This window comes from Anser cygnoides, chromosome 5 (genome assembly GCF_040182565.1).
Source record: "Anser cygnoides isolate HZ-2024a breed goose chromosome 5, Taihu_goose_T2T_genome, whole genome shotgun sequence".
In the NCBI taxonomy this organism is placed as follows: Eukaryota; Metazoa; Chordata; class Aves; order Anseriformes; family Anatidae; genus Anser; species Anser cygnoides.
This window is the reverse complement of record NC_089877.1, coordinates 58,908,757-58,936,180: the sequence shown is the minus strand read 5'-3', so window position 1 is coordinate 58,936,180 and position 27,424 is coordinate 58,908,757. Positions and strand designations below refer to the sequence as shown.

Here is a 27,424-nt window from a genome sequence, read left to right as displayed (position 1 = left end):
TAGAAATACTGTCACAGTCATCAAGCGTGTGTATTCCTTGACTTCTTCACAGACATGTTACTTGACCTCAGTGATCTTCTCCAGGTATTGTATCTATTTTTGTTTGAAACTTTTGCTGAATTGTTAAACTTCGATTAATTTCAAGTGAAGAGCTGTCAGTGTGGGCTATTTGGGATGTTTTAATTTCTCTGTAAAAATTCTGATTCGGAAAATCACCGGGTTTGTAGTTCAGTAATTGTTCAATGAAATTATTTTTTTCTTTTAATGGTGCAAAGTATCAAGAGTTAGTATGATGCTTTCTTCAGGATTCAGAGTCATGGCAGTGGCACAAAGTAAGACGTTACACATTTTTAACATAACCAGTTGTTGAAGATGTAACTTTTTTTGTAGGTAATATGGTGTAAATGGATTAGTGCACTACAGGGACATGTTTTATAAAATGTGTTTTGAAAGAAATGTGTACTTGCTCTTTATGTGGAAGTAGAAAGCTCTGCTGACATACGCTGTCTTACTCTCGTTTTCCATGTTAGGACTGTTTTACATACAATGTGAGTAGGTTAGTTACATCTATTTTTGTCCTCCCAGCTGTCCTGGTAAATGGCATCCCTCTGAAGACTATTTATTGCTTACAGCAATCTGCTGGAATTGCAATAATCAAATGAATCCTTAATTCTTAAAATTACTAACTTTTTTCATTGTTTCCAAACTCTTACTGAATTATTTTGATTACAAGCAAATATTGCATTTATAGAATGGGGGGGATATTCTTCTTTTAAACACAGGTGATTTTTCATGGCAATTGTTATGAAATAGAATGATCATAGTAAAATGGAGTGCATTCTCTACCTGTGAAGAAGAGGGGATATTGAATCTGTAAAAGAAAAAAAACGAGCAGACAAAGATTGAATGATTTGGTTTTTTCTTCTCTGTACATTCCAGCCAGAAAAGGTGTCAAGATGGGGGCATACGGGAACCAAAAGGTTAAAGAGGGGTAACTGAAGAGATGGGAGAGCCAGAAATAGACTAGTGGTATGGAAATAATCAACAACTGGAAGGAAGAAAATGCAACATTTTACTATCATGATCTGTATTTAAATATGCGAGATTTCTGGTATGCTCCAAATTCCAGTTTCTTAAAGATGCATCTGAGCAAACAGAAATGTTAAACATTACTGTTAACTATAGCTAGCCAGAAAGCCCTGTTTAAGAATGCATAAATGAGCTTTTCAGGTCTTCTCCAGATTTCTTCCCCCAGCCTGAGTTTGGTTAATAAAACAAAAACCAACCAACCAACAACAAAAATAAAAACAACCACCTCCAATTTTCAGTTTCAGGTCAACTATATACATGTTTAAATAAAATTAATCTACCTGCCAAAAAAGCTTCCTAGATGGTTCTTAGCTTTTGCTGCTTTGTGTCTCTGTAAATTTGGTGGCAAAACATTCACTGCCCAGGCAGAAAACTTCAGTGCATTCTGCTTTAGATCAGTCTTTGCTTACAGACTACATGCTTAAAAAAGAAAAGCAATCAATTTATTGGATGGTACTGTTACCTTGAAGTGGCTTTTTCTTTCAAGGACAGCTCTTATTGTAAAGTTGGGGTGTGAATGTCATTAATGAATAAAGAAGGACCGCTAGTGCTAGTAGCGGTGCTGTTTCTACTAGATGCAGCTCTGTTGCTGCAGGAGGATGGACCTCTGCATCAGTGACCTTGAACCAGTGTCCTGCAGGCGCTGGGAGAGCTAAGACCCTCTGGTAGCTCACAGTGTAAGAGAGCTGGGTAGCTGAAAGTAAGAGTAAGATGAAGATGTGAATCTGCTGTTACCTGCAGCTCGTTATTTGTCTCATGACCTGCCATATACATGTTCTTTCTCTCTCATAGTTCAGTTTAGCTTTTCAAAATAAATTAAAAAAAAAAAGGGGGGGGGAGTGAGTGTAGGTGTGGATGGGGAATAGAGGAATCTAGGAGAGAAAATCTTAAGTTTGTCCTCTTAGGTTCTGCTCTGCACCTCTTGCACATCCACTCTTCCTGTACCTAGTGAGTTGCTTTGGGATTTGGTTCCCAATTCTCAATGCAAAAGAAAAAAGAAGCAAACCAAAAAAAAAAAAAACAAACAACCAAACCTATCCCTTATAATATAATATGCTTTTAGCATAGCATTATGCTGCTAAAATTTAGCAATAGAGGAGGCTAATTTTCACTGTTAATGGCAGTCTGTTTAAGAAGCCCTATCAGCTTTCCTCCTGTACTGATGATTGAGATGGGAGAGTTCGGCTTGTTCCACTGGAGAACTACACAGCATACATAGCACTACTACATAGCAACTTTTGGGACTCAAATTTGATGTCAGAATAAAATGCCCCCTTTTATGTTTTTTTTATTGGACGGGCCAACTTTTTGTATTTTGTCTCCCATTTTATTTCTAGGTAAAATATGTCCCATGTCTTGGAGACCTGTTGAAAGTGTTGTCAGATCCCGTATGCCTCTGGTACATTTAGACTTGGAAGCGTTATCTGAAACTGCACAGAGCACTGCTACAAATCAGGCTCCTTCCTCGTGCAGAGTGGAGTCGTGCTTCATGTTGATTGAGTTAGAAGGATGATCAGTCATCAGTCTCTGACAGGGAAAGTACTTGTTTATATTTTCAGATATTGCATTTTACTTGCAAATACACTCTTTAGAGAGGTCTATAATCAGGCCCTTTGTTTGCTTTTTTGTTCTTCCAATCTAAGTGACAGGACTTGCTTGTTTAGGAGAGTAGGGAAGCTTGTCTAGCCTTGGCCCAACTTTTGAACAGTTTGGGTTTGCCAGTCTCTCTCAGAGCACTCTCATTCCTTTCACCTGGAGAAGTATTTGGCTCGGGTTTTGATTGCTGCCTTTCTAATCCTGGGAGATGCCCATTTCTTTTTTAGCCTCTTGTGATCTCCAGTGTCATAGCCTTCGCAATGTAGTCATAAAAGACTTCAGGAAGATGTTGGCAGTGCTTTGATCTCCAATTTCAGCCTAGTAGAATATCATTTTAGTGGTCTTTGTGGTGTGTCCTGCTGTTAAATAAGGCTAATGCTTCCTGAAAAGATGTAAGACAGAGCCAGGCTCTTCAGAGCAGTGCGCAGCAGGAGGGTTAGCAGCAATGGATGTAATAAATGAAAATGAGATGTTTGGCCTTGGTATCAAGAAAAGGTTTTTCCACCACGAGAACAGTCTTGTGTGGGAACAAGTTGCACAGAGGAATTTCCAAGTCTCTGTCCTTGGACAGAGCAAAACTCTGAGCAACCTGCTTTGTAGCTGATCCTGCTTTGAGCAGGATGTTGGACTGAGAGCTCCTGAGATCCCTTCCAACCTGAACTATCCTACGGTTCTAGATAAGTGAAGAGGGTGTACGAGAAGTGAAAGCCAGTAACTGGTACTGGCTTGGTCTAGTTCTTCAGTCTCTCTTCCACTTCAAAACATAACTCTTAGCTTCTTATATTTCTTCCTCTTGAATTTGTTCGGTCAAGTAACAATACTTTCTTGTCCAAAAGGATCATTATTATGACTTATTTTTGGAAACCTGATTTATTTTATTTTTAAGGCAGCATTAGCCTTCCCGATTCCTTTACGCTTTTCACAAATTACTCTTGTACTTTGTTGCATAGATAGTATGATTATAGTTTATTGTACAGCTGCGGTGTTGGAGGAGGAATGCTACGACTACACCATATGCCATTAGTGAAAGCAGGCTCTCTGTGGGGTCCCTGCACTGGAGGCAGTGCTTTAAAGCATGGCATAGAAGAAGCTGCTTAATTTTGGTTTGTTTCTCTTCTTCAACCCCAGTCTGACAAGCTGGGGTTGGTACACATTTGTAGTTTCACATTTTGTTTGTCTTTTGAGGTTAAATGTAACAGTCTGGTTGCAATATGGACCCCAAAATAAGACACTTTAATAGGAGGAAGAGAAGGGTGAAACAGTATTTTTTTTAAGACAGTACTAATTTGCCTCAGTTTTTGATACTCTTTATTCATTTAAAGATATTAACATGTTGACGGCATTTGCCTTTATTGCCCCTATGCAAATTGCTATTTTGATTGAGTTAATTTAAACAACCTGGTTGGGACCCTCAGGCATTACTATACTAGAAATGTTAATAATGAATCAAATAACCACAGGTGCCTCTTTCCCCAGCAACAGACACTCTCCTTAAAAACTCATTTGCTTTTCATGCTTGCTTAATTATTTAGGCAAGCAGCCACGGATATTTCACAGTGTGAGTTCTCATTGAGTTCCAACTGCCCAGTCTTCGTCTCTCTGAACGATAGAAGACCTTAACCACCGTCACCACTTATAGTATTTTCTACAGTGCTGCACCATGGTCTTGAAAAACCTTTTTGGAAATTGCTCATAGTGAAAGGGTTTTGATTCATAAACTTATGGAACTTGTTGAATGAAAATTTTTGCTTGCCCGTGATCACAGCTTTATTGATTGCTACTGTCCTGAAGTTACCGTAATCTGATAACCAATGGGAGATTCCCCGTTTCCCAAAGAGAGTTTAAAATTCTGGAACGTGTTAGGCAGATGAACAGATGAATTCCCGTGGTACTGGGAGGGAAGTATTTGTTATTATTTGTAGAAGTGGAAGTATATTGGTGTTTGTGAACACATGAGGCATGATGTGAAATCAAGAGGAAATTATGAAAGGATAAGAGTCCCTATGGAAGTGTCCCTTTGAAATCAGCATCTGATGACTGACAGATGTGAAATGAAAAGGCTGTGTCTCCGAAAAATACCGTGAAGGGCAAAGAGTATAACAAGTAGGAGGATCTTTCTATAAAGATGTAAGTGAATAATTGGAAGCCGTTCCTTCTCCAAGTGCCACTCTTAACTAATATAAAGTGTTCTATAACAAGAGCAGAAATTATCGGTACAGGACAGCATCTTGTACAATCTTAATTTCTCCTGCAAAAGCTTAGGGGTAAAAATGCATTGCTTTGCAGCGCCTTGGAGAGTGTATACTTTTTGTCTGAAAAATGTCTTCCTGCTGAAGAATCTAGTTTAAAAACAGAAGAGAACAAAATGCGTAGTGACAGGTCCATGTGCTTGCAAATGCATTCTGTTAAATGTGAGATGAATGTAAAGCAATGCGGTAAAACATATCGGGGCATGCAGATATTTAAAAATACTCGCTCTGTAAGGGGTCAGTGCTGCTCTCTGTTGTTTTACGTGTTGATGCTTAAACCTAGTGACTGCATCGAGTTTAGAAGATTTTAGTATTTGACCAAAATATGAAAAACCGTACAGAGAGCACAAGTCTTAGGAAAGTCTATAAAATAATTGCTATGCTTTCAAAATATTGATTGGAGACAGTTGGTGAAAATACAGTCTTTCACTATGATCCTTATAAATCAAGAAGTGGGGAAAAGAGACTGAAGTTAATGTGGTAAGCTTGAAAGCTACAGCAATTGAAGTCTAAGCCAGACACAGCTTTCTAGAAGGGCATTTTTGTTTATTCACTGTTCAAAGGATTCATAAAATTAGATTTTATGAATGCAAATGTCATATGGTTCTAAATTTGGAGTATTAAGCTTTTGATGGATTGGAGTATATGAATTTCTATAAGAAGTTCTTAATGAAGAAAGAACTAGAAATTAAAGTAGGCCTCTAAATTAATTCTCTTAATTTTCTAAGCTTAATAGAGTGCAAAAAAAAACATAGAAAAGATGAGTAAAGAAAGATAGACTCTTTCTATACGCCTAATATAGCTATCATTTCATCTATCACAGGACGGGTGTGTGTATGGAATAGTTCAAATTAGTGACAGTGGCATTAAAATTTAGCGGAAGGGCCTTCTTCCACTAAAACCAGAAGTTATTAAATGCCTTGTTTAAGCTGTGCAGCACCATTACTGATTTCTGAGTGAGCTTTATGCCATCTTTAGTTCTCTGCCTGTAGGAAACGCCCCAGAACTTCTGAATATTTGGTAACTTTTAAAGATGACAAGTGTTTTGCTTTAGAGGGCCTGAAGTATCTCTTGCTACTGATTTGCCAGGAAAACTGGAACCAGTTAAGTGCTCCTGATCCTTTTTGTGACTTTACCCTGACATAAAAAAAGCATCAGCTTCATGAGGAAAACAATGCAGAGTACGTAATACACTGTGTATCCTAGTTCTTTCTAAATTGGTAGTAACGAGAAACTGCAGAGAGCACTTGTGATCAAAAGAATGAAATTTCCCTGATGTGCCATTTCTATTTGAATTTATTAGTTTGTGTAAATACACTGTCTACATCTTGAAGTCAGCCATAAAACACCGATGATGTGCGTAAAGTGGAAAAGCAGGTTAGTTTTAAAGTACCTTACTTCTCAAATAGACCATGGACCTGGAGACTTTTAGTTAGGTAAGGATAGGAGGATGAAAAACAATCATTAGCCAATTTTATAATGCTTTATAATGTCTTTGCTTTGTATTTAATTCAACGCCTGTTTTTGTTGTTAGAGTATAGCTTTAAAGAAGAAAGTTTCTTTGTCTCTTCATATCTGTTTGTTCCTGGATGATTGCATTTATAGGAAGTTTGCTTAGGAGGAGTTTCTTCTAGTGACACGGCTAGATGGGGAGATGCATGAAGTATTTGGATGTCCTGACAGAAAAAAAGCCAGAGGGAGAAATGCTCGTCTGAATTAGAGGTTCTCTCTAGACTAAAATGAAGGAACTAGATGAGTTTGTGAAGCCTCTGATGGAAATATCATATGGACTTGGCTCCACTGAAGTAACTTTATTGATTTGTGCAGTGAAATCATCCTTGCAGAACAAGATCTAAGTGATGAGGTTTAAGATTTATAGTAACTCGGTCAGCCAACGTAAAAGGCTGAAACTACAGCCAAAACCCCACTCTTTATGCTGATATTTTTTAGACAAAAGGTCAAAAAAAGCCATCCCAAACTTGCAGTGAATATAGAGCATCGAAAGCCAACTGAAACACTGCAGATATTTTGCTTTAAGTAATGTCTCTGTGGCTCGTGGAAAGTCACGTGCTCCCAAACTCCTATATGAACTGCCAGGTTCAGTGGGTGCTTGATTTTCTGTGTAAAATTCTGTGACTTATTTCCTAAGCACACTTTTTGTTCAAAAATTATATTTTGTCTTTCTTCCTTGCCCTAGAATATTATTTCTACGTTGCCTGGCATTTTGGGGAAAAAAGGAGTGGTAAAATTTCAGCCTATCCTATGGAATCTTCTAGGGCAGTGAAACCACTGGTCAGACAGACAAAGCATGGGAGGTATTCAACATTTTCCACTAAATATGGCCTATATTAACATCACATCATACACACTTGGTTGAACAGTCATTTTCAGCATACATGCTAATTCTGAGGATTTATTTGAAGTTTTCCTTTTTTAAATTTGAGTTCAGAAAAAAAAATCACATTGGGAAAATTTTCACGTAAAGCAAAAAGTTGTTTTGCAAGTAGATGGCTAGGTGGAAATGTGTCAGTATTTGTTTGTTGCCTTTTCACTAGCTTGGTAGCAGCATCTGTACACTAGGCAGGAAGGCTGCTTTTAAACCGGTGTTGGTAAAGCTCTGTGAAACTGGAAGGCAGTACTTAGTAACAGATTATTAATTTCCATGGGCTTGTACCTTAATGGACAACTCCATTGTGTAATTGCTTAGTGAACACCTTCATTATCCTGGCGTAGGAAAGAGAGGGGCAGTTCTATTACATGAAAGCAGCAGAGTACGTGCTACTTACCCCTAAAAAAAAAAAAAAATGTTTGCATTGTAGGAGGTTGGATTTATTTACTTTTTTTTAAACTAACCTTTTTATGTGCCTTGGGGGGAGCAAGGTGTGCCTGGAGCTTCATGGGAACGTTTGGGGATAATTGGGATTTGAAATAAATGCTACCTTTCTTGCTGACCACAAAAACACATCTTAAGATAGTGAAATAAAGCTTCCTCAGACTTTTCAAACACTGTACTTGCCTATGCCATAAATTGCAAATCAGAGTCTGAGGAGCAGCTCCTTCTGTTTATGTCCTCCTGATCAAGAGTGGGACTCTGCCTGGCTCCTTAGCAGGCCTGCTGTGGTTCAGGGTGGTTTGGTGTTTGTTTGTTTGTTTATCTTTTTCATGTGGGGCAATGTCCAAACAATCAGAAATGACAAATACCCTTGGGGCATGTAGCACTGCTCCTTTCTTTGGCAGAGAAGTTTGGTTTGTGCTTGTGCAATACTTAAGTGTCCCACTTCACATGATTTTACAGAGATGAAATTTGCACTAGCTTGTGATTATTTGCTGAAGTTTTGTTACGTTACAAGACAAATGACACTATAAAGTCTGTTTAATACTTTAAGATGTTAGGTGACAACTGAAAATTTGTCCAAGTACTACAGAGCGACACTGAGTCCACTGAAGAGCATAATGAACAGCATTTTGTAATTTTTTTCAGTATAAACTTAGGCTTTGATTTACAAAGCTAACTTATGCAGCTTTTGACAAGCACCAGGTATTATTCCGTATCTGTAAATATTTCTTGTATTACTTTAATTGAATTTTCTAAAGCAGGTTCTTTAAGATTTCAAAAATGACTTTTTTTCCTTTCCACATAAATGGTCTGTTTAAAAACATTTGTGGTTTAAGATTTAAATAACGATTTTTGTCTTTTAATAGGTGAATGTCTATGTGCTGGGAAAAACTTTCCTTCTGTTGGCCAGAGAACTCTGCATAAATGCTCCAGCCATAGGTATTTTTTATTTTACTATTTAACTTTTGGTTTATTTGCTGCATGGGTACTTAAGACAAGTGTGTGTGTGTGAGCAAGATGCTGTTTTCTTTTACAGCTTTGTTACTGTTCTCAGAGTAGTTTAGGCTATACTAAGACAATGGACTGACGTGTGGCATCTGTGTCATCTACAAGCTTGCACAGGCCTGTCAAACTCAGTTCCATGAAGATGCTACATCTCGTAAACATTTGCCAAACTTACTGTCAGTCCATCACCTGTAGCTGAGGAGTTCAGCACTTGCAATACAAGTGACTTGATGGAAAGTGAGGTGCAGTGTTTTCCAAGTAGGCAACTTTTCCCCAAGTATTTTAATAACTTTTTAATTAGTAAGTTATTGTTGAAATTATAACACTGGGTGATAGGGAAGTGGGATTTACCTTGTTAAAAGGGTTAAAAAAGAAAAAAAGTTCTTGCCTCAGTTGTAACTTTGGAGCCAATTTGGAATTCATACCAATTCCAGCTATAAAAGAAGGAGTTTACAGAGAGGTCTTGTGACTGTTACCACCACTGCGCACCATTTTTTTCCCTGTATTTTAATCCATCCGTACTCCCACTCTCCTTAATCTGCACTGAGAGAATCAGATGTCTTTGTGTTCAAGAACACATGCATACTCCTTCAGATGTACTCAGCTGGTCATATAATCGTGTTCTTGCTCGTTTAGTTTGTAGCAAGAGAACCAGCAGCTCCTGTACCGAGCATTGCTTTAACAGCACCCAGATAGCATATGGCAGGACACAGCTATCGCCCATCATTGCAGCAACCTGCCCCAGTTAACATAGGTTCATGTCTGGTGGAAAGTACTTCTTTTCAAGATGTAGTTCCCCTTTTGAGAGAGCACACTGTATTGCAACTTAGTTTCAGGGTGGAAAAATAACACAGGTTAGGTAAAGACAAACAGAAAACCCTTCTAAATTAAATCTAGAGGTACCTGTCGTACATGGGGAAAAACAATGGTTTAGCTTGCTGTTTGAACGGTCTTTCCAAGGTCATTATGAGACAAGATTTATAAAGAGAAGAAGTACTTCCAAGTGGTTCGTCTGTAATCATAGTCAGAACCTTGAGGAATACACCTACTGTTGTCAGTCTTTGAGAAAACTGAAGGATACTAGCTATAAAATGACTGCTGATAATGGATGGAAGGGACTTAGAGTTCTCAAAAAAATACAGAGGAAGAAAATAGATGCAGCATCATTTGCTTAAGGCAGCTTCCACCAATTAGTAACTTTGAGTGAACTTAAAGACCATATTGTAAGTATTTCTCTAATGTATGCTCCTGTGATGTGTATTTAGATAGTGGCTGTCAGTATTATAGCTCTTGGCCAAATCTGTGATGAAGCCTGTTGCTGTATTAAGCTTCATCAGTATGTCCTGACTGGCTGTTTGAATCTGGTGCAGTCTGACAGGTGTCAGCGTCGCTGTTTGCTGGGCAGGCTGGAGGTTAATGCAGATGATGCCCAGAGCGTGTTGTGAACAGACATTATAAGCTTTCAAGTATAACTACAGGGTGATATTAATTGGCATTAGATGCACTCAAGGTTTGTCTGTGTTCAGTTTAGGCAACACACAAAACACCTCTGAGCTTCCATGTCAGCTTCCTTCCCTATGAAGGAAAATAAAGGCAAGTAAAGGCTGCCTGATGGATAGTCTCAGCAGGCAAGGGAGCCTTTGTATTGGCAGTGATACGTCCCCACATGTAGGGGACAGACTATGGCATTATCACCCCTGGTAGGTGTACTGTAGATGAATTAATAGACACAAGCCATTAAGATCAGTAATGATCAAGTACACAGGATTTAGGGCAAGTAAAAATGTTTTATATTTCACAGATTCATAAACTGCTCTAGTTTAGAACATTCTGTTTAAGTCAGCTGCAGTCTGCAAGTTAGTTATCTATATACAAAATAAATGCACAGTACGTGCGAGATTTAACATTTTTCTGCTTGTTGCAGTCTTAATTAAGTCAAATAGCTTATGAATAAATAAAATAAGATTAAATTCGAGAGCATTCCTTCACTTATTTGTATAGGCTGATGTAGCAGATAGGTAAGTAGCATAACATTCCATACTGCTGTACAGTTTCGTAGTAAGATTGGAAAATCCCTTAATGTGCAGCGTTGCAGTATTGGAATACAATCAAGGTGAAATGCATCATGCATAGAAAATGAGCTCAGGTATCTGTCCTCCTTGTACTCCAGTTCCATTGGTACTGTCCGAGGAGCACTGGAACTGGAATGTCACTTTTCCACACTGCACTTCAGTCATTCCCTCTTGCCCAAAGTAACTGAGTTCATTGCCGTCGAGAATAGCACTTACATTGTAAAACGTGTCCTGCTCAACCTGCACAGGGTGTTCAAACCACACAGAGAAAGTATTACTGGACCCGTCGGAGGTGAACTTTGTCAGATTTTGAGCAAGGACAACTCCTAAGCGCTTCAGTTCGATTTTGACGCTGTATTCAGCTTTGCCACAACTTGACCCATACAATCCCAGTCCTGCTATAAATATCCGTTTGTCTACGGCAAACTGAATACTGTCACACCGCCCTCTGTACCTCCACTGGTTACTGCGGTACGCGGACGACTGAAATCGATGGCATCGCTGAGGTACGAGTCCTTTCCTTTTCGTCAGGGGAAACTCAAGTTTGGGTTTGTTTGCAGCCGTGTACCATAGGAATATGTTGTGAGTTTCCTCAAGGGTGAGGATGTCGGACTGGGCAGCTCCGTTGGCAAACTCTTCCAGAGTCATAGTGGGAATCCGCACCAAGTACAGCGCTTTGCCTAATACATTCCTCTTGTTGCGTGGCGTAACCGGCAGCCCTTGCCTTTTGCATTCAGCCTCTGCCCAGTTGAGAACGGCCTCGAAAACTACCACTTCCTTGGTGTTTAGCGCCTCCCGGGTTACAATGATCTCTAGCGTCTGTTGATCTATCTCACAGAAGCCTTCTGACTTCAGTGCCATTTCTGCTTGAGCATCAATCACCTCCCAGCAGCGCTGTGTCAGCTCTGGCTCCTCAAAGAGCCTGCTCTGAGACAGCAGAACGCAAGCGTTCTTCGCCTCTAAACTAGTTTCCAGAAAATTGACGCAAGCCTTTGCTAGGGCTGGCACGATGTACTTCTTGGCAGCATACAGCGTAGCCAGAACTGTGTCAGCTTCCAGGTCTATTTCATCACTATACATGTATCTAGAGGGGAAAAAAAAAAAGTTTCTTAAGGGAAAAATATATGTATGTATAGCCCATGAAAAAAACTCATCTGTAGTCATCTTTGCTGGCAGCAAGTCTGACATTCGGTATTTGTCAGCACATGAAGTAAACAGTAATATGTGCATATTGCACAATGCCAATTAGGAGGTAGATGTATATTTTAAGCTACTTTGATTCCGTCCACGTAATTAGTAACTTGTAGTGGCCACTTACTTTAATAGGATTAGAAAGGCTGCAGGTTCCACATCTGGTATATGGATTTCAGATTTGACCTCTGCGAGATCACCATAAAACATAGCGTAGAAGACAGAGCTACCGACTGCCAAAACGTACTGGAAAATAGAGAGGGAGGGAGAGAAGCCTCAGTACCGTGCGTCTGTGATGACTGAGCGTGCTGGCTCTTGATAAGAGCTACACTTAGGGAAAGTTAAAAGCTGCAGCTGAGGCAGGCGCCCGCCTTAGACAGTTCCCTTTAACTGCCATATATGTGAATTACTTCTGGGATTAGGCAAGAAGGATAATTAAGAAAAAAATGGAAAAGAGTTGTCATGGGGGTGGGGTAGAGAGGGGATATACTCAGCAGCATCACAAAAAGTGGGGGGGGGGGGGGGGGGGGGGAACAAAAATAATGCTCCGCACAAACCTTATGGGCAGGAACTTTCTTGGATGCCCCTGGCGGGCCCACGATGAAGTGGACGTCAGCCATGAGTTCGTTATTGAACATCAGCGCGTTCCTGCAAGCGAGGGGAAGGGAGGGAGGTGTGGAGGCCGCTCTGGGGCGGGCAGCCCCCCGTCGCCCCCCGAAGCCACCAGCCCGGCGGCGGGGCCGGTTGCCCCTTGTCCCTCGTCCCTTACCTCTCGCGCAGCGTGGGGTGGAAGGACTGCCAGTTGGCGCTCTCCAAGTTGTTGTTGTTGAGGTTCTGGAGCTGGGGCGGCGGGGGCGGCTGGGCGCTCTGCTGGAGCTGCAGCGCGTTCTTCTTGCTGTTGGCAGCGGTGGCGGCGGCGTTGCTGTTGGCGATGTTGGTGTTGGCGCTGGCAGGGTAAAGTTCTGCAGCCATCTTCTTCTTCAGGGCCAGGGGCACTATCTCATAGCATCCTGGCACCTTGCCGTTTGGCCTCACGCTCTTTTTGGACTTCTTTAAGGTCTCTGGAAGCAGAAGAAAAAAAGTCAAACACTTCATGATCCTGCCATTGAGGCAACCATGGGGCAGTGGCATGAGCAAGAGAACTAACAGATCCCAAGCGCAGGTCCCGCTAGCAGGAGACGCGGTTCGCTTCTAGGTGCGGGGTGACCTCTTTTTTTTTTTCCTCCTTTCTTTTTCCTCTTTTTTTCTCCTTGGCTCCAAGGGGGGCTGCCCAGCCTCCGCGCCGCCGCCACGACTGCAGCGAGCAGGGCTGGCAGGCAGCTCCTTCCCCCCGAGGAAAAAAAATATATTTAAAAAAAAAAATAGAAAAATAGAAAAAAAAAAAAAACCAAGCACACACCACCGAAAAAGCCACAGATCCAGCAGAGCAGACGCAGGGTTGAGGAGCGACAGTCAGTCCCCGGGTCCTCCAGCCGCTACAGCCCGCCGAGGCGCAGCCACCCGCCGGCTCCCCGCTGCTGCTGCGAACGATCGCGCCCGGCTCCGTCCTTCCCCGCCCGGCGGCGGCGGCTGCGGGGGCACATCGGCGGCGGGGCAGGGGCAGGGGCCGGGCCCGGGGCGGCTCCGGCTGCCCCGCACCAAGTTTCCTCCTCCTCGCCCCGCCGCGGGGGCGTCGCTGCCCCTCGGCGCTCCCCTCACGGCGGCGGCGGGACGCGGCTCGGCCCCGCTCGGCTCCCTTCGGCTCCGCTCGGCTCTGCCGGGCCCTGCCTCCGCCTCCCGCCCTAATAGGCAGCGCCGCGCCGCGCGTCACGGCCGCCCCCGCCAATCCGGGGAGCCGGGGGGAGCCGCCCCCCCCCCCCCCCTCCTCCTCCTTCCCACCCTTCCCCAGTCTCCGACGCCCGCCTGGGGGCGCAGAGCGGCCGGGGCCGTGCGCAGCGCCGAGCACCGCCGAGATGTGCCGAGCGCTTCCGAGCGCAGCCGAGATGTGCCGAGGAGAGCCGAGCGCGGCCGAGCCGGCCCCGCCCCGCCCCGCCGCACTTCCCGGCCGCACCGGGCGGGGGCGCCGCTGCCCCGCGCTGGGGCGGGGGGGGGTGGGATGGGGTGGGATGGGGGGGGTGGGATGGATGGGATGGGCTGTGCGGACCGGGGGGGGGCCCGGGGCCTCCTCCCGGAGCCTTTCTGGCGGGTACTGCCCCCACACCCCGGTTTCCCACTTTAGTTTTCCCTTTTATTTCCACCCCCCTTTAATTTTTCCCCATTTATTTTTTCCCACTTTACTTTCCCCCCTATTTTTCCCACTTTATTCTTTCCCCCTATTTTTTCCCCCTTCAACCCCTCCCTTTATTCCCCCTCTTTATTCCCCCCCTTTATTTATCCCCTTTATTTTTTCCCCCGTTTATTCTGCCCTTTATTTTTTCACCCCATTATTTTTCCCCCTTTATTTTTCTCCTTTTATTTATTTCCCCTTTGTATTTTCCCCCTTTTTTCCCTCTCTCCCCCCCCCTTTTTTTCCCCTTTTCTCCCCCCCCTTTTTACCCCTTTTCTCCCCTCTTTTTTCCCCCTGTTTTTTCCCTCTTTATTTTTTCCCCTTTATTGATTTCCCCCCTTTTTTTTCCTACATTTATTATTTCATCACCCTGAGGCCCTCACAGTGCCCCCTCCTCGCTCCCCCCGTGCTCCTCGCCCGCCCTGCAGCCCCGTTACTGCCGGGGAAGGCTCTCTTAAACACTGCACTGGGAGTTTTTCACTCTTCCTGCCACTTCTGCAGGTGGGATAGGGAGCTGCGCCTTTCCTTAAAAATAAAATAAAATAAATAAATAAATAAACCCATTTGCGTCGCAGCCCCCGTTGCGGAAAGCCGGTTTTGCCCCAGCCGAAGCAGCAGCCCCTGAGCGAGGACCTGAGCCCCTGGGGACAGGGGGGGCTCCTTGGGGCGCAGCGCGGTGCTGGGCTGCTGCAACTTGGGTTGAACCCCAGAAGGGTTCGTTCGCCCTGCTTTGGGTTTAGCAGCATCTTAAGAAGTCTTTGTTCCTATTTTTTTTCGGCCCATGCCGGAGATGGTCGTGTTAGCTTTGGCCCGACGTTTAATTTATGTATTGGTAGCTTTGCATCCTGGCCATTTATGGCCTCTTTATGGCTTTTCGCTTAAAAACCGTCCGTGTATTCATTTTCTGACTGGTAGCTTTCAGAACTTGAATTAACGACGTGTAATGTTTTGGCAAATGACCCGTGGGCACGAGCGCTGGCAGAGACCTCAGAGCAGCCGCCACGCGGACCTGCCTCGGTGCTCCCCGATCCCAGAGGGGGCCGAGGAGCCCCCACTGCAACCCCTGTCCTTGGCAGGAGCCGGGTCCCTGCCCCAAAACAGGCAGCTGGGGGCAGAGCAGGCACCGGGGGGCTTTGGGTGCCAGGCACCCATCGCTCCTGGAAGCGCTTCTTCTCCTATTTTGGGTTTGTTTCTGATAATTTTATAAACCCTACTTTTCTAACAAACTGTAGTTGTGTCAATGGGCATGTATGTGAAAAAGTGCTTAAAAATGGGTTTTCCTAAGCTGTTCTCCCAGGCAATCTGCTTACAACGAGCACCTAAACATGGTAGGGAGCTACTAGTAGGTAGGGATCTAGTAGCACACCGCACGGATAGTTGGAAGTATGGAGCCTTAAAAAATCACAGGGATCGGTCAATCCCTGGGTTTTTGTCATCACGTTTAGGAGACGGCTGCACTTGGGCGTTTCTGAAGTTTTGAGGGAGATGCGGCTGGAAGTTTTTGCTCGCTAAGTGCAACGCTTACATTTACGTGCCTCTGTAGGACTGACAGGCGTAATCACGTTCGCTGTGATCGTGGTAATTACGGAGAGCAACAGGGCATCATTGTCAGAACTCGGTGCTAAATGAAACCGCTTTGATTAATTGTAAATCTCTAAGCCTGGTGCAGCGTTCTGAGCTGGGTTTTCATCTTTATCAGTTTAAGTGCCCACATAGGGGATCAGCTAAGGAAATTGAGTTGAGGCTAATAGTTAACAATTTACCGTACATCATGGATTTTCGGTCAAGTGATAAAAGGCTGGCAGGAAATGAGAAATTGATACCTCAAATAAGAGTAAACATGTGTTAAGCGTAGCATTTACAAGATTGTTTGATAAATTATAAATTGGTTTAGGCAAGCACAATCCGAACTGACACATTTCGGTTAGTTTTGAAGCTGATAACACCAACACTTGAAATAAGTTTATACATCACGAGGCAGATCCACGGCTGATGTAAATTGTCATAGTGCTGCTGACGTTAATTGGGTTCCAGCAATTTATGCCGACGGAGAGTACGCCTGAATACATGCAGCATGTGAAGCTTTGAACCCTGGAAAGCACGTAAGGAAAAAAACATTGTGTGGTGCTTTAAAAGCTTCTTGTCTGTAAAGCAAGAAAGGATTTTGTTCTAGCTGTACCCGTAGTGAAAAGGTGTTTCAAAAGCTTAGTCTGTGCTGCTCTCCAGTTGTTTTCTGAGATGTGAAGCAAGCCGACCGTGACAGCCCCACAGTGCTGCCGTTCAAGTTTTGTGGTTCATAAATCAAGGTTCAGGACTAGAAATAATTGTGTTACCTTCTATTTCAGATCCGTGTTTATACATTCCTCGTTTTGCACATATGCTTGAGTTTGGGGATAAGAACCACGAGGTCTCCATGACGGCTCTCAGGCTGCTGCAGAGAATGAAGCGAGACTGGATGCACACCGGCCGCAGGCCGTCCGGGCTCTGCGGAGCAGGTAGGTGAAATGCTGGGTGCGCTGCTTCGACCCCAGCAGGATGCACAGGAGGGTCTTCCAGCTGGGAATGGATGCAGGCTTCTTCATTTCTTAGGTGATGCCATGCTCTCTGGGTTTTGTCCTGTCAGGCTCCTCCAGATTAGACAGCATTTCGTCATTTTTGCCCCTACATTACTTGCTCAGATCCTTTTGCCTCTTGCATGTTGGATTTTTTAACATTTCTGGTGCTCCTCTTGCTCCCACTCTCTTCCAGCTCTAGGTTTTTGCCAGCTAAAACTGCATCACGAGTGCAAGCACTTTGTTTTGTGTCTTCACACTGATTCCTATGCAAGAAATGCCCTCTCAGACCTGATCTGTGAAATTGTTTTCCTCTCCTTCTTCGCCTTTTTCCAAGATTCAACTGCCAGCATGAAAAAATCTGCTGGCTTGGGAGGGCTAAGCTAAAAGGTAGTTAGTACCAGCCAGCGAGGTCAGACTAATGAAGAGTGCATATAGTCACATAGTTCACGTATGCCCTTTGTTTTGTTTGAAAGATCTTAAACGTGCATGCGTGAATGAGAAATAGTGCACAAACCACAGGGAACCCAGGACTATGAGACGATATTGAAATTTCTAGCCTTTCCTTGTTAATAGTACTTGCTTACTGCACATCGCCAAAAAATCAAGTACAGGCTCTGTAGGAAACCAACCTTATCTTTGGTTCACTACATAAGCTATAACTATGTGAGCAAGTGATTTGATTCAGTAGCCATGGATTGAAGCAGGAGGTGCCAAGTCCCCTATATCCATCCATGTCCTATGCCATTCATGTGGGGGTTTTTTTGTGGTCTGGGATGAAAACAGTTCCCTGGCCTAAATGTCCGTGCCACACGTTTGCGGCTATGTAAAGGACCAGTCCCTGGTCCCATGTAAAGGCTCAGCCCCTGATGTTCCATCAAGGACTGGAGCAATTTCCACAGATACCTGAAGCAGAGCTCTGCTTTCATGTCCTCCGAAGAAAGCACTTTTGCACGCTTAAAGCTGTTCTGCCCACTGAACCGCTGTGTGATGAGTGGGGTTGGTGCTTCAAAACTGAGCTATTGCTCTGAATCAAAACAGGAATGCAATGCAGCCTGTTCTGGTTATCTGGCTATGCAGAGGGTCTTGCATGAGAGCACTTGGGCACCAGCAAGCCAGTGATCATGGTGACAGCAGTGAGGATAACGGCTTAAGCAGATTCAGTGTTTCGCTTCTGGAGGAGTTAACTGGAGATCTTTTTATTCAAGACTACTAATTCTGCTAAAAAGATGATAGCGTTGAAAATGTGTGATCATGTTCTTCTGCTGTATTTAAGCAGCTAACCACGGTTTCCAAAATGAGCTAAAGCTTAGAGTTTTTTAGGGTGCAATTTGCAATCAGCTTAATTTTATTGGGTAGGAAGCAACATTGGTAACGTCAAGTCAATCACCTGGATTCAAGGATGCAGCTGAACGCAAGCATTTACTGCTCTGTAGCTGAAAGCAGGGACAAAGGGAGGTCATAGTTATCTGACAGTTTTCTGCTTTTCTTGAGGAAATTTTCCTCTTTTTGACATTGACTTTCTCTGCTTATTCCTTAGCTCTGCTAGTGGCAGCAAGAATGCATGATTTCCGACGTACTGTTAAAGAGGTCATCAGGGTGGTCAAGGTTTGTGAGTCTACATTAAGGAAAAGGTCAGTGCAGTTTTATTACTTTTATCTTTCGTTTACAGTACTGAAAAGTGGTGTAGTCTAAAATGGATGTGTATCAGAGAAAAACATGTTCTTTTCCTTTTCACAAGTGCCAAGGATAAAATAAGTACAACATGTTTAGCTGGTCATTTTTAAGTACTAACACCTGCCTCTTATGTAAGGCCTCAAATGCTTGGCAAAGATGGTGAGAAGCATTGTGCCTATTTAACAGGTGAAGAGTTTAAGGCAAAAAAGTGTTGGGTCAGAAATGTTAACAGTCATAAATTCTCAGAAGCAATAATTGATTAATTCTCAAAGCTGAGGTTGTAACGTGGGATTTTTTTTTTGCAGTAATCCAGAAAAGAATGCTGACAGGTTTTGTCTTTTAGCTGTTACCGAACAGAACTTTTCCAAATATTTTCAAAAAATGGTCATTTTCAATAGTGTTGAACTGCTAATAAATGGAAGACAGCACAATAAGTGTAGCGACGATACCTTCTCTGAGGGGGGTCAGAAGTAGGATTATCAGTAGAATGTGAGCCTGAAAATAAGAATTTCACAGCTACTTTGTCTTCTTTTTTTTTTCCTAAAAAAGTTCTAGTAACATTTTCTGCATTTTGATGAGGTAAATATTAGTAGCAATCACCCAGCCTCCCTCATTTTAGTTTTGAAAAGTTGTAACCTTTTATTTTCCCATAGTTTAGTAAAAAATGACATGACTGTGAAATGCCGTGCTTTCTGTTGCCACCAGTACAAAGTTTTTCTACCACCTGTATGTTTGGAAGTTTGTTGAACCAAAGTTTATCTTTAGCAAGCTTCTGGATGTTTCTCTTTCTCTTGACTGCATTGAGACCAGCTCAGGCACATCCTGCTGAATCTAATACTTGTCAATAAATAACATTCACTTCTTAACCGTGAAAAATATTTTTACCCTAGATCTTCATTTGTGGGATAGGAGTGATAATATTGCTCATTGGTGGTATAGGGATAAGTTTAAATTGCTTAAATGGCTGTAGGCACTATAACACCAAGGCTGGATGAGTACAAATGGCACTTTTTTTTTTCTCTGGTCAACAGGTCATGTGTTTTAATGTGCATTTTGTATAATTAATGATATATGCACCCATAATTGATTTCAAGATGCCTTGGTTAAATAGTTAGAGAGTTCATTCTTACTATGAAAATAAGCATAATAAATTAGAGTTGGAAGGAAAATTAATCTGAGCAATTGTTTCAAGCGAAGAAATCTAGCTTCAAAATTCATGCTTTGAAATGTTTACTCAAGTCACACACGTCAACTGAAATGACAGCGTTATTTACTTTGACAGGGTGTACGTGACAGCTGAATTATTTTCAGGCAGCTATAATTACAACTGTATTTATCACGAATCTATAAATTTGATTGATGTTTTTCAAATAAGAGCACGTTATATAGTATTTAACGAGGGCAAATAAAAAATACCCTTGAATACCTGTTCTTTGCACCCCATTTTTTTTCCTCTTCTTTCAAGAATTGCTCTCAAAATGCCATTGAGTAGAAGTTGTCTAAATTAATAAGCACTTGTTTCATGCTCTTAAAAATTTCTTTGCTTCTCAGCTTTATGTAGTTTTATTTCCTTTTAATTATCGCTGTAGTTGCTCTGATCTGCAAAGAGCTGCTGCTGCTTTGTGCATTGTGACGGCGTTGAGTGTAGCTGGGTGAAAGTGCAGCCTCAGGTGCTGCACTCGTTGCTGATGGCTTTCCTCTGAAAGCTTTGGAAGGAAAACCAAACATGAGTCTAGATAACGCTGACGCTTCCAGCCCAGGCCGGGGTGGGGCTGTGCTGATCGGTGGCTGAGCAGGTAGGAGCGGTGGATTTTAAGAATGCTGTGCTTGATTTTCTTCCTATTTCGGGAAGACCTTCAGCAAAGGGTAGCAGCCCTTCCCCAAGAAGCTGTTTCTAATCCTGTGCCCTACAAGTCATGTAGCTGTGTACAGGGGGATTTGTCATCCTGTTGTCCAGCAGCTGGAGAGCACCGAGCCCTTCGAGCCTGTGGTCTGTTGCCACTTCCACAGCTGTGCATGGGTGGAATGGCTTTTAGGAGGAGGTTCACAAAAATGTGTCATGAAAATGAATGACCCGATATAAATACAATCTGTTTTGGAAGGAAAAAGCAACTAAGCATGGAAATGGCCCAGGGACCCCAACACCCATCTTCAAATCAGAACTTGTTGATTTAACTGCATGGCTAAAAAAAGGTGTGTTTGTTTTTAATGTGCGTGGTTTTGGTAGGATCTTAGTAAGAAAACTTTGTAGTTACTTCAGAGGGCCTTTGAGCTTTATGTTTTGAAGCACGCAATTAAAATGTAAAGCTTGTTGCTGTTGTTGAAAGAGAGCATATTAAATATTAATAAACGTACTGATGATTCTATCTGTCTCATTTCCAGGCTAATTGAAATGATATTAACTTATATATCACTTTATATATTCAAAGTACTGTACAAATATTAACTAATTAGTCAAATTGTTATTTTTTGTGTAATCATCTGTGGAGATAACGGAAATTAACTTTTAATAAATTCAACTCTTTTATTTAGTTTAATTCTTGCATTTCTGCCTCTTTCATGCACCTGTTTTTGCTTCTGCCTCTTTGGCCTTTACATACTCTGACCCTTCTTCTGTTTATTCACCTCTTGCATACTTTTTCTGCATACTAAATTATAGTTTATCTGCAATAAGAATAATTTTTTGTGATATTTGTCCATTGTGCATTATCTAATACTGTGCGGCCCCTATGCCTGTTTGAAGATCTTAGGCATTTCTTCAATAGAAATAGAAAATAATAAATCAGCTTATCTTTGTTAACACTTGCATTTTACTCCTTTGGCTTACTCACTCTCTTTATCTATAAATTGAGCTGCTTTTTGCATCAAGAAAAAAAAAAAAGTGTTTCTTCTCAGTTCCACAAAGTACTATCTGTTAAAAAACCTATCTGTGATGAACTTCAGAACGAGTAACATTTCAGTTGAAGTGAAGCGTCATTTAGAAGGAACTGAAATGAAAGGCCAGAATGGGTTTAAAGTTCTCATTTTTGGGATGACTGTTTCTTTGCACAACCAAACAGTGTTTTCGGTGAAGAAAAAGATTCTTTACAAAAGAACTCCCTTTACCTGGTGGGGTGGAGATACTGCAGGGATTTTCATAATTAGAGTCCTTTGCTCATGGTCCAGGGACCCAGCTGTAGCTCTTTCAATGATTGCGTTGGTAATTTTCGGGAAAAAATTAAAGATTCATGCATGGAGATGAATGTATTGCCTGCAGCTTTTCTTATTTTCATTGCAGCAGTGTATAGTTCGTATAAACTTCATGTCCAGACTCCTGTTGCAGTCTCCAGCTGGGTAGACTTCTGCGAGCGCAAGCAAAGAGAGGAGCAGGTTGATCCGTGAGTTCAGAGTCAGGATGGGGAGAGATGATAACAGGGGCATGCACGTCTGAGAGGTAGCTGCAAGGCTGGGTTTTCCGAAACACCAAAGCCATATCGAGGTCAGCACTGAAGGGAAAGGCGTGATGTAGTCAGTGGTGTGCTGTGATACAAGCAAAACCATATTAAAGTCCTGTGAGAGGAACGTGATGGATTAAGTGAGAGCCATTTGCTTAAGGTATTTGAACATGGAGAGGGGCAGAGGATGTCCAGGAAGTCAGAGTTGTTGAAGTGTGGTACGGAGAGAAAAACTTTCAGAAACATGGGCAGGTGGCTGTGTGAGGAGCCTGTAGTGGTGTCCACTCTGATCTCAGGTCAGCAGATCACTGACCTCTAAACTAAGTGAGCTACACTAAGAGAGCAAATGGAGAAATATTTGATGTCTTAAGTAAAATAGCTTCAAGTGGTTTATAGGGGATTTCTAGAAATCTTTCTAGTATAATGAGTAAAATTCAACTGGATCCAAGCAAGTTGGTATTGCACACCTTTGCAAACTTGATCGTCTGTTTTAATGAAAAAAGGTTTTATTTTCGATGAATCCAATTTTACAGGCAATGTTACTTTTTATAAATCTGGCTTCTGTACAGCTAGGAAGCTAATACATTAATTAGATTCCTGATATATGCCAGTACTTCATACTTACTTTAAGAATTGCCATTTCAAAATTATTTGGTGGCTGTTACTTTTGATACAATAATTAATTTCTTAGCACTAAGTTGGTCTTAGCTCTTGTAAACAGTTTGCTCTTTGTTTGACTTAGCTCGTCGGAGTGGCTCTGTTAAGAAATGAAGCAGTGTGCTATTTTTCTTTTCCGAGAGATCATAGAATGTTTTGACATATTGCAGTGGAGGAACCATGCTAATGAACCAAAGTTTTAGGTAATGCTAAAGCATTTTGTTTCATTACCGTGATGTGAACGCTGGAATCATGAAAAAAAGAACAAGAACAAAAAATTCCAAAAGGTTCAGACTGACAGATTTCAGGGATGCCCAGGAAGACCTGTCGATGGGATTATCAGTGGGCTAACCACGTGCACAAGTGTTAACCTGAGTTAACTCTGTTTAAGCGTTTGTCGAATCAGAACTTTAAAATTTATGCTAACAGATCTGTGATAATTTTAAATCTCTGTTTTGGCGTAAGCAAGTAAAAGCAACTAATTCTTAAGGGCACTTCTCATTATTAAAGGAATAAATCTTTCTTGGTACCCATTCTTTAATATTAAAAAAAAGACAGAATCATTAGCAAATGAACACCATAAATTATCAGTTACCAGCTAATTTGCAGTAAATGACTGTGTGGGCATGCTCTTTGTCCATTGCAAAAAGAGATGAAATGTATTAATGTGGTACATCATGGAAGTTGTTTAAGAGAAAATATTTCTCTTTACAGTTGCATTGGGCTAGGAACACAGGGAGAGTAATGTAGCCCAGCTCAGGTGTTAAGCTGTACTTTGTAAAACCACAGTAACAGTAACTAGATCACCTCAGATTTTGTCCATACTTTTTAGTAATGAGATACATGAGATACACATAGGCTTTAAAAATACCTCTTTTATGTTGCTGCAAGTAAGCATCAAGTTATATAAAGTTACAATGATTGCACTTCTGTTTGTTTACATACTGGTGAATACTAGAAAACTTGTATATCATGTAGGAAGCATGTCATAACTATTTCTGATATATATTCTATATTAACTATCACTGTTAGGGTATGTGTTTACATACTTCAGTAAATAGTTCATGCATGAATATTGTATAGCTTGGAAAAAAGGAGAGGAGATGATGTAATAGGCATTTGTAGTGTAATAAGCAGTGATGGTTTGCCACAGCAGTGCAAATTCTGAACTTCTCTTATATTAGTGAGTGTGTGAGTTTGGAGTGGTAGACAGCATTGACGAACACTTGGTTAAGATGGGGGATATAGTTAAATAAAGGAGGAGCAACTGAGGCCCCTTGGTTTGTTCAGGCCAGAGCAGAGCAGGCCGAGGGGAGGCCTCATGGCGGCCTGCAGCTCCCTCACGAGGGGAGCGGGGGGGCAGGCGCTGAGCTCTGCTCTCTGGGGACAGCGACAGGACCCGAGGGAACGGCACGGAGCTGGGACAGGGGAGGGTCAGGCTGGGGGTTAGGGAAAGGTTCTTTGTCGAGGTGGTGGTCGGGGCACTGGGACAGGCTGCCCAGGGCGGTGGTCATGGCACTGAGCTGCTGGAGTTCAAGAAGCACTTGGACAATGCTCTCAGACATGTGGTCTGATTTTTTGGGTGTCCTTCGGGGACCTCAGAGTTGGACTCGATCCTTGTGGGTCCCTTCCAACTTGGGATATTCTATGATTCTAAATATTTTTGTACTTAAGTAAGATAGAAAAGTAAGTCCTTTACTTTTTCTGAGCTTGCAAATATTGGAGTTGTCAAATCAGCTGATCTATTCACCAATTTATATACATTTTAAAATTGTCTCTGAGGTTATAATCTGCGTGCCGTTCTGTGCAGAGGTCCAGCCCAGGATACCTCCGTGCTGTGCTGCCTGCTCTCCAGAGCTCGGGGTTGGCCGTGTTCATAGGAGGGCAGTCGGACGACGTGCGGCTCACCAGACTTCTCCGGTCCTGGCTGAGCTTGGCTGGCAGTTTCAGCTGCTTTTCCTCTCTCCTTTGAACAGGGAGTGGAGGCCAGTGTGGCTTTTTCTAAACTGTCCCTGCTTAGAAGTCCCTCTTGGACTTTGAACTTGGACTCCTGAAGCAATCGTGAATTGGACTTCAGAAGACTTCGCGCATTTAAATGCTTCATTGCACCCCGCTACCGCAGAATTTCAAGTAAACACTAAAACTGAGCATTCAGCTGCACATGGGAGTCTTTTTTTTTGTCCTTAGCTGTAGACTGGATTCATAAGTCTCCACTGGACAGTGTCCGTGAAACAAAACAAAGGGAAAAAAACATTGCTCAGCTTCAAAGTAACTGACCCATTTTCCCTTATTGGGAGCTAAATTAAGTGTGAACAGAATTGGTTTACTGTTTTGTGCACAAAAGTGCTTTATCAGAGCACGAGGTGTGTTTTTGTCTGTAAACTGACTGAACAAAAGCCGTGGAAATTTTTCTGTGAAAAAAAAGTCTGGGGTTAGGGGCAAATGACACCAAGCTCTGGCAAAGCTTTTCTCCCAAAGGAATTTGCTTGAAAGAGTCTGTGAGAAACTGTAAGACAAGGGTTTGTACTGGAAGTTGAATCTCAGCCTGAACTGTAGCGATTGCCTCTGCTTCAACTATAAATAGAAAATACTTATCTACCAAATTTCGGTTTTTAGAGCCCTTTTGAATTCATGCCAAGGAAATAATATCTTAATTTGTATATCTGTTTGTTTTCCTCCTTCTGTGGATGACTTAAAATGGCTACACTTACTAGATTTTTTTAGAGATTAACGAAAGTACAAAATGAACTTGGGTATCGGTTTTGTGCAGAACTTAAAAAATAGCCTGTAGCTATTTTTTTCATGAGGGCACTCCCTCGCCCCTGAAACTATCATGCTTATAATTAAGTCTGCATCAGCTTTTCTTAGCCGCCAAACTAATGTTACCTTGTTCCACGCAGCGCAGACTGCCGCGTGCATCAGTTTGTTGCCTTGGTGGCATGTGTCCAAACACTGGATAACATCAGAGAAATGTTTAAAAATATGCAGACAGGATATCAGCCGATGTAAGACGTTGAGGCAGGCAAGCGGTTGGCAATCATGGGTATTTATTTATATCGAGTTAAAGGAGGAAGCATTGAGCGAACGGCTCGCCCTCCCGCAGCACGGTGCTTAATACTGCTGTGGTCCTGCCCGTCAGGGCTGGTTCCTCGTTTCAGGAGGAAGGTCACAGCCCTGTGGTTAAGACAGGTGAGAAACGAAGAAATAACGTGCTGCTTGGTAGCTCTGAGCTTCCAGCCCGGCTCCTGTGCCTACGCGGTCACACCGCCCACCTCCGGAATTGGGTGGTCAGCACTCACCTGGCTTGGCTTGGATCGGGACTGAGATCAAATCACGTTGGCTTGCCCTGGGCTGACACCCAGCAGGTGCAGGGCGAGTGACCTGAGTCACACAGGGTGGATGAGGAGAGGGACAGACGGAGCCTCGGGTGTCCACAAGGAGATGTGCGTGGGGTTAGGTGCTGAAATCCAAGCATGGTCATTTCGTCCCCGACCTGGCTTCGTCAGTCACTGGTTTTGGCACTGATTTTCTCTGCATTGCTGTGCATGCCTAGAAGGAGTTGCTGTTTTGGCTGAGCCTGGGTGCTCATCTTGGACTCTGAGCAAGCTTCGGATAAACAACGGTGTCTTTGCCAAAGTGCGTGCTGGTTTGTTATGGTGGGAGGAGGATAACAATTTAACTTGGCGAGGCTGGCTGGGAGGAGCGCCCTGCCAGGGTGGGACTGCCTCTACGTGTGTGATTCATCATGAAGAGATGGTGGCTGCAGCTGAGTGATGATGGCTGGGAAACTCCCTGCTTCTAAAGGGATACCTGGATTTGGCATTAAATGAATCCTGAATTAAAATAGCATCAACAGTGCCCTAGCCAGGTTTTTCCTTTAGCCTGATAGATGAGGCCCCCTCCTGTAAGGCAGGTAGTGCACACTGGAAGCTTATTAATGCTGAGAGATTACACGTCTGTTAATTAAAAGCTGGGTGCTGCTGCCACCAATAGCATCCTTTGCTTTCCAATTTGATTTAAAAGAGGGGAGACGAGAGCTGGTCAGCGGTACTTTAAGGGAAGGTTCTGGGCTGTCAGTTGTGCTTAAGTACACAGCTAATTTGGGGCTTCGTGGAGATGTCTTAACCCCAGACAAGACTGGGCTTCAGAGCTTTCTTCTCCTTGGCAGCAGCAGGGCTGGTGGGTGAAGCTGTGCGTGGGCTCGGCATGCTGCTTGCTGTTGGCTTTGCTTGGAGGTGGCTCTCCCTGTGCATCTCACAGCATCAGATGCTGCACCTGCCTTGGGAGTGGGGGCACAAAGTCTGCTGAATTTACAGCAGGCCTGGGTCCTTTTGTCTGAGCTGGCTTGTCTTGTTCCTCAGTTTATAGAAAAAGATAATACAGGTAGCGATAAGGGTATAGGGAGAGAGAGCAGCCAGGTGCTCTTCGCCTTGGCCCTGAAGTTGGAAACTGAATTTCTGTCCTATTGAACATCTCTTCATTGAAGGAATTTTCTTGCAATCAGAAGCAAAAGAGAAAACCACGGTTGCTCTTTAGGAGAGAGAAATTCTGAAATGTCCTGAGCTGGGAGTACTGAATCACAGTTTTTTTAGTTTCCTAGCTTTGCAGATGGAAGCTGCTGTCAGCTTTGCTTCCTCTGGAAGATGGGAATATTCCAGTGAAGCAGCTGCAGACGCATCATTGCAGTTTTCCCATGGAAAATGTTGATATTATTAAAAGGGCACTTTCTGTCAGAAAAGCATTCTGCCAGACATTTCCTGACCTGGCTTTATACTTAACCTTTTGTCTTGCCTTCTCCAT

At 42.9% G+C, this 27,424-nt stretch overlaps 2 protein-coding genes across 5 annotated transcripts in view; one reads left to right on the top strand and one right to left on the bottom strand.

Moving 5' to 3' along the window:
* Positions 1-27,424, top strand: part of BRF1 (BRF1 RNA polymerase III transcription initiation factor subunit) — a 171,410-nt gene that overhangs the window by 68,622 nt on the left and 75,364 nt on the right. The window contains exons 4-7 of one of the 2 annotated variants that reach the window (XM_066998461.1): positions 53-84; positions 8,637-8,709; positions 16,650-16,799; positions 18,397-18,490. In XM_066998461.1, coding sequence (XP_066854562.1) covers positions 53-84; positions 8,637-8,709; positions 16,650-16,799; positions 18,397-18,490 — 349 coding nt within the window. The remainder of the gene's footprint in view (positions 1-52; positions 85-8,636; positions 8,710-16,649; positions 16,800-18,396; positions 18,491-27,424) is intronic. The other variant, XM_066998462.1, reaches the window with a different exon arrangement.
* Positions 10,543-13,801, bottom strand: BTBD6 (BTB domain containing 6). Of its 3 annotated transcripts, none has more exons than XM_048080665.2 (5): positions 13,438-13,801; positions 12,808-13,099; positions 12,596-12,686; positions 12,166-12,284; positions 10,543-11,931 (listed from the first exon to the last, which is right to left on the bottom strand). In XM_048080665.2, the coding sequence occupies exons 2-5, from the start codon at positions 13,008-13,010 to the stop codon at positions 10,899-10,901; spliced, it is 1,446 nt and encodes a 481-aa protein (XP_047936622.1). In that variant the 5' UTR covers positions 13,011-13,099; positions 13,438-13,801; the 3' UTR covers positions 10,543-10,898. The 3 variants fall into 3 exon arrangements, with proteins under 3 accessions (XP_047936622.1, XP_013038453.1, XP_013038452.1); XM_013182999.3 differs by lacking the exon at positions 13,438-13,801 and adding an exon at positions 13,186-13,414; XM_013182998.3 differs by lacking the exon at positions 13,438-13,801 and having other exon boundaries at positions 12,808-13,179.